We start from the raw sequence: 7,281 nt of genomic DNA, 5'->3' as shown, positions 1-7,281 counted from the left end.
ATCTGACGATCCGTCGGAGCAACGCCCAACACAATAGAGCCCAACCGGAGAACTCTGAGCGATCTGACCGGAGCAGCAGCAGCAGCAGCAGCAAAGCGGGGAGTAATAGCGTCCTAGGCACACAGTCACAACACACACAGTCACAACGCAGCGGCCCAGCAGCGGTTGCCGTCCATTTGTTCTATTTTTGTTTTTTGTTTTACTGCTAACTTATTTGTTACACGGGATACGATGTCACCTGGAGCGGCGATAGATACTAAGCGCTAGATTTGACAGCAGAGCAAAATGAAATAAAGACCGAGAGGTACGGTGGTACAGTTGGCGCAACTGGCGTAAGAAATCTATATAGATCTACGGTGTCGTGTGTTCACTCTTTCTGCCCATTTCTCCTGATGATCGTTGGTGGTGGTTCACTCAGCGTTACACCGCAAGCTTAATTTGTTAATAACTTTTTTTCCTAGTCGCTGGTTCTCGTGCGCAACGAAAGTTTTACGCCCCCAAAAGGGACGCTGTATCGAGTCCATAACGAGCATTAAGTGTTCCGCAGCCCGAAGAAAAAAGCTTTCACCGCAGATAAAAGAGTAAAGTATGTTCAACATTTTCCTACCGGCGGCACGTGGTTTTTCCCTTCGCGAAGCCAACCACTTGAGCGCAGGCAAGGTCAAATGAGAATAAATTTGAGCTCGTCCGGCGGTAAGGGCGGCTGTTATTAAATTCTGTGGTTGTCGGAACCTTGTCGCGGACCTCTTCGGAACATTTCATTTTTCCCAATATTATTATTAACTTATTTTACTTGTCTAAGCCCTTGTTTTACTTGTCTCCTCCATCGGGAATTTCGGTTTGCCTTTTCTTAGGCGTTAAATTAAAATAGACGCCTGGATAATCACCTTCATACTCTGCTACTACAGCATTTTGAATGTAGTCCCTTCAAAACGATTGCCTTAAGCCTTTTGAATAAGTTTGGTGTGCTTAAAGTATTCTTCCAAAGCTATCAATGTGGTTGCATGGTGAATTTCACTTGTTGCTACAATATGAATTTGGCAATGTTGACATAACATAAACCAAGATAAGAAGACTGCAACGAACGTGAAATACTAGTACGACAAGAATGCGAACCATTATAACGAGCTAAATGATTGGAATCAACCAAACATTTCTCAAAACGCTGGTTGAGATAGTCAGAGTTTGTGCAAGGGGAGGTGAAAAGGAAATGTTTTTGTTTTTTAGTTTACCCATCAACTGTCGTGATGAACTCCGTAAGCTCTCGCAGTTTTATAATGACGTTGATGAATCGTTTTAGATTATTGATGTCACGATCGAAGCCGGTCCTGTTTGAAGTTTCTGCTGTGTCGTGTCACCACGAGGGAAGATAAATGTGTTTGGAAGTGTCTGCTAAGCAGATTCCGAGCGCTTGTGAACAAGCAGTTCAGTAACAGCAGGCGGTACGACTCTCAACCCCAATTCTATCGCCCCTCGATTCTTCATTTTCATTATCGCCCAAAAGGGAGGAGAAAACTTACTAATCGCTAGTTGGAGATCTTCTGCTGGGTGTACCATTTATAGTAATTAGCTCCCGGACGCGCAAACAAACTCACGTCAGGCCTCGTTTATAATCCACTCGAGGGTACTGTCGCATGGTTGCATACGTCGTCAATATCATCACGATACGGTTGTTCACGGGTTGTTTTAATTGTGTGTAATGTTTTAAAAGTTAGCTCATTTCATTAAGCTTAGTGAAACTTCAGCTTTAATGAACTTACATGTTTATCTTTCGTTTGCTACAAGGTTCCCCTAGGGTCTAGAGGCCGTGCTAGGTAATCCCTTCGAAAATCGAGCACAAGGCTTCCATCAAAGTGTCCTTGTCTAGTTTTCCAGTGAAGCCTGCACGGCATTACTGGGCAAACCATAGAATGCCAATCGCGTGTTGGGAAAAGTAAAGAACGCAAACACCAAACTACGACGGTTTTCGTTTTGGAGAAAGTTTCACGTGATAGATTATGCCACTAATGTCTGCATCGGAGAGACATTGTTTTTTCCCTCTTTTCGTTTATTTTAAATGGCTTTTCGATAAACTTACGGTGCTCTGTTTTCTATTCTCACCCCACCCTCAGCTCCGAGCAGAGGGGGTTTTGCGCCAAAAATATTCGATTACCGAAACTCAGTCACGTCCGAGAGGCGAATCAAAAACACAAAACACAGGGCATAGTAAAAAGGTGAAATAAAACTCGAAAAAAACCCGGTACAGGACGTACGGTATGACAAGTGCAAACACACATACGTTAAGGCAACGCGTGTAGGCAGGCACGTGCGGCTACGATTTACGTCGAGTCAAGCGGTGAATTTTAAATCCCAACCTAAACCGCTCGTCAACATGTGACCGCGTCGACGTAACGCGAAGCGATTCATATGTTTCGCCGTGCCGGGTGTCTGTCGACAGTTTGCTTAAAATGACCCCTCGATCCCACCATTGCCCCGGGCCTGAGGGACGGGAGGGAAGGTCGAAGGCTTCTTATGCTTGGGTGATTTCAAAAATTTTGGGGAACGAAGGCATCGACCGAAATGTATAACGCTCTGCTGGTGCGACTTTGCGCCACCTCGCGGATTAACCGCGCTGTGTCGTCCCCAACTTCGCTTCGGTTGAATTCGGGCAGGATCCCCAGCAGAGGGTCCGGCATACGTCGCTTTCGCTTAGGAGTGGGTTGTACTTCCGTTTGATGCGCCACACGATGCGTGGCCTGAACATTCAATTTGCTGGCGGGGATTTCGGCGCGGGCGTATTTAACCCTCGGCGGGTGATGCCGTAACCCTCAGTAAATCCCTGGCGACTGAGGACGGTCCAAGTTCAAGAAGCTAGTCGTTTTGTTAGCGTAGCAGTTCAGCAGTTGTGGCAGGTGTAAAGATCAGATAGCTTGCGATTCCCTCCCGATTCCTCATCCGCGATGGCCACTATCAACCCGTGTACCGTGCTGGTGTTGTCCGTGCTGTGCGGAGTGGTCCTCGGGCAGCTCTCGTTCCACAACGATCCATCGCAGAACAGCTTCTCGATCAAGCTGCCGGCGTTCCAGCAAACGTTCACGCGCTACTTCGGCAATCAACCGCAGGGGGCACTGCTCCAGCAGCAGCAGCAGCAGCAGCAACAACAGCCGTTCCAAGCCCAGTATCAGCAACAGCAGCAGCTGCAGCAGAATGCCGTGGTAGGTACTCGGATGTTTGACTGCCCCAAATAGTTTAACATCGAAGACGTGGTGCGAAAAGAATATACAGTGTGGTGATGAACTATAGCATACATATTAGCGTCTGGTGAAGAGACCTTTGACTACACATAAACCCAACATAGAATAGCTTTGACGTGCTCAGCCGTATGTTTGTGAATCGTACGTTGTGGAGGAGCATTCATTCCAAACTATGTTAAACTCAACATCTGCTAACGGTATGATATTGCTGTGAACCACTCCGAGCTCTAAGTAACTGTTTTGTACCTCCAATTCAAAACCAAAGGTTCTTCTAACTCCTAAGAGTGTTGTTTTTTACTGCTAAGTTTTCTCAGTACTCCGCTAAATCCTCCAGGATGTCAAAGGGGAGGGCGTGGTAGGTTTGAGCTCAGAACTTCAGTACCGCGTATATTATTTAGACCTATTATGAACCTCCATTTCTCTTTGAATATCTGAGAGTGGCCTCTAACTAACTTCTAACGTTTCTCAGTTCTCTGCTATGCTGTTGGTCCTCTGTTTAGTTTACTGTGGTACAGAATTGGACGAGCGGTTTCGGCTGTTGGAATGCTTCTATCAATCTGATACAAGCTTGTCACGTAATTGAAAGATACACGACTGACCGATGACTACATAGTTGATAAGATTTGAGCATCGAACCTTGTTAAGTAGAGCCACGCGTACAAGTACTCGGTAATAAACCTCCATTGCTGTGCTACTTCCATTTCGATTCACCGCACTTCAAAGGGTTCTCCAATTGCACGAAATTGCAGCAATCAACAGTGTGCACCGCAAGCGCAACGTATCGTTCGACGACGACATTAGTGCACAATTGGCAGCTAGCACGATATGGCGGGACGATGAAAAGCTGCCGCTTATAGCACATTGCAACTAACTGCATGACTGGAGAAAAAAGGTCAAGAAAGGAAAACGTGAAAAGGATACTTTTGCTGCTACCTTTCTCGACGCTCCTGCTCAGATGCTATCTGTGGTGCAACGCCGAGGTTTCTTTCTTCCCAAACGGCGACGCTCTCCCGTCCCTGAAGGTTCGGTCGATGGTTCTGATTATTTTTAGTTTTTTTTTTTGTTCACAAACACCACAAACATTTGCTGGTATTGGAACTGAGGTTTGGCGTCGTCCATTGCCGCTTCCCTTTTCGCTGCTTCCGGTCCGGTTCGACGGCACTATATAGCGAGTTCTTGTTTTGTTGCAATCAACCACAAACGTATCCAAGGTTTGCTATCAGGCGCTTCATGGACGCCATTTGCCGTCGCTGATTAATGTTCGCAGTAAGAAGTGTTTGCAGCTGCGAAGGTGTACACCGGAAGATGGGTGGGAAACCTTGCCATGTCTTTTTAGGGACATCTCCACGGTGGCACGTGGAACACCACGTCGTTAAAGGACGTGGAGCTATTTTCCTTTCACCTTTCCTTTTTCTTTAAGCCTTCTGTCGCGGTCTGGTCCTTTGCCGTCGTCAAGGTGTTGCGAGCAAGCGGTCTTGTCAATATCCCCGTCAAACTCTATCAGCGTTTGTAAACAAGTTCTAATAGTTCGTTCTTCGCCGTTCGCGCGTCAGTGGAATTGTTTCGATGCAGTTGCTGTAACTGTTCACTGCTACCTCATTCTGGTGCTCGGGAATGGAATGTGCAGCCCTTTTTCAGCCGATCCTTTCAATGTCGTCCCCCTTTCCCCTCTCCCTTTAGGAGGGAATCGAACCGTAACGAAGCGTCGGATCCAATTTCTAGCAATATGCATCGAAACTTCTGCCGCATTGATTAACACCGCCATGTTTTCAGCAAATGGCGAACGGTGCGCCATGTCGGCAAATGTTGAACCTCCAGAGGCAGGTGTTTCGGGCGCAATACAACCGCTCGCTTTTCTCGGTCTCGGTCTTGGTCTCTCGCGCAAGCATTAAATTTCACCAATGGAGAAGTTTTCGGCGAATGGTCGCCTTCGAAGCGACCGCTAAACCCTAACGAAGCTCCTTTGGTCGGGTGTCGACGCGAGGCGGGAGGGATGGAGGATAGTGTACCGCAGCCGATTCGAATCGATTACTCGAGCTTTCGTTCCGACGATGGACGGATCCAATGCCAAAGAGATATTCGGTACAATTTCGCGTGAACGATAGCGTTTGGAAGCCTTGCTGTTGATTGGGGAACATTAACGCTGCATGCAACTCGCGGGCGGACGAAATTATTTGAATTACTGACGCAAAACAACGCTCTCCAATCGCCTCTCCTACCACACAGAATCAACCGTCACTGCAGGCGCAAACGTATCAACTGCAGCAGCGACAACAGCAACAACCGGACGGTATCAACCGCTATGTGGCGCAGTTTCCGGAACAACCGCACTACACCGTTCAGGAGAACTATATTAACCCAAACATCCGGCAGCGCATCCAGCAGCAGCGTCTTCAGCAACAGCAGCAGCAGCAGCAGTTCCCGCAGCAAGTGCAACCCCAACAGTACTATCCTCAGCAGACCAACTATCAAGGGTTCCCCTTCGGCCCGGCCCAGGCGGCACAGGATCCCGCTGGATATTCGGCAGGAAATCAGGTTAGTATTTGTACACAAGCGTCACTTGCAAAATCAAGGGAGTTCAAATGTACATAGTTGCATTCTGCATTATACCTGAGATTAAACAACACTCTGATGCAACTTATTCACTATAGAGTACTTGAGTTGCCTAAGTTCTCTTGAACTCTCTAAGAGATAGGATAGAATTGAACTAATAACAGAAGCGAGACTAGCCCTGATCGTCGTGCTGGAGTTGTGAAGGAATTGAATCTCGATCTCGAACTCTAGACTATAGCCTTTCTGCTCTTTTCCTCCAGCAACCGCAGTATGAGTACATCCAGCAACCGACCGGAGCGGAAGCCGGTAACCAGGCAGGTCTCCAGGAGCAGCAGCAGCAGCAGCAGCAGGGAGTCGGCGTCCAGTACCAGCGGGGACAGGCACCGGCCAGCGGAGAAGCCGATCCGGCCGCCCCGAACAAGCTGATCGGTGTGGCGTTCTCGCCCTCCAACGAGGTATCTCAGGTGAAGTTCAGTAGCAATGGACTGAAGTACAACTTCTAAACCGGGAGTATCATGACTGTAAATCGTTCACTAATATCTGGTACGTTGTTGTTTGGTTTCGTGAAATATTTGTTCGCAAAGTAGACCTATGTTGCAAAATGAAACCCTGTTCCGAAAACTAAGTGGAGGAGAGGTTAGACTTATTTAATGTTGTTAAACGATGGAGGAGGTAAACATTTAAAACAGACGAATAAAGATTTTTCTATAAAAATTCAAACATGTAACAATGTTATTTTGCTTCAATACCAATGACTGCTTTGCGCAGAAGTACTTAGTAATTTGAAGTCTGTTGTCTTGTTGTTGATTCTTTTTGGAAACTTCCAATCACAAACAGTCTCGTAAAGGCAGTAGTAACCTAGTTCTTAAAGCAAGGTTAATTTATATCTTGTTCTCTACAGTACCTCAATATCCTTCCGTCGTCATACGATGTATTACTTTTGGCTGATTTGTAACACAAAATAGCCTCCGACTATACGCTCCACGAAATGTGGTTGTGCGGAGTGAGAGGATCTTATTAGTTTTCACCAAATGCCTGTTTGTGACAATTTGAAAACGCTAGCCACCAGGGGAAATAATAGGAGCTGTTGAAAATTAGTTCATTATTAAACAATCTCAATCAGCGGCTCGCACTCCCAAATCGAGGGTAGGCAAATGAAGTGCGTACGGTCTCTGCAAGTGCGCGCCGTTTCGGTCGAACGATTCTAGATTGCGCGAATTGTGCGAATCAGTAGGCCCGCAAAAGCTCAAGCACCCCGGCAAGCTCTCTGCAGCGCACTCCAAATGGTAAACATATCGACCGGCCTCCCGGGAGCGCCTGTAGCCCCGGTAATTGCATCTTAATTTGGAACCGGGTATTTGCCTGGTAGTGGGCGTTACCCCCGGGGGGGTGGAACATGTGAGTTGTTCTGGTTTGTGTATATGTATCTCCGAGGCGACGCGAAATCGAGCAATCTACATAGGCAACGCGGGTGCAGAACGTGTGCGTACGACGT

At 47.2% G+C, this 7,281-nt stretch overlaps 1 protein-coding gene across 1 annotated transcript; it reads left to right on the top strand.

The window, feature by feature from the left end:
• The first annotated feature begins 2,939 nt into the window (after positions 1 to 2,939).
• LOC131268830 (putative cyclin-dependent serine/threonine-protein kinase DDB_G0272797/DDB_G0274007) lies at positions 2,940 to 6,289 on the top strand. Its single transcript, XM_058271109.1, has 3 exons — positions 2,940 to 3,191; positions 5,478 to 5,768; positions 6,047 to 6,289. Exons 1-3 carry the CDS (start codon positions 2,940 to 2,942, stop codon positions 6,287 to 6,289), a joined length of 786 nt encoding a protein of 261 aa, XP_058127092.1.
• The last annotated feature ends 992 nt before the right edge of the window (positions 6,290 to 7,281 follow it).

Source organism: Anopheles coustani, chromosome X (genome assembly GCF_943734705.1).
Source record: "Anopheles coustani chromosome X, idAnoCousDA_361_x.2, whole genome shotgun sequence".
Classification (NCBI taxonomy): Eukaryota; Metazoa; Arthropoda; class Insecta; order Diptera; family Culicidae; genus Anopheles; species Anopheles coustani.
This window is presented reverse-complemented; position numbering and strand designations above follow the sequence as displayed.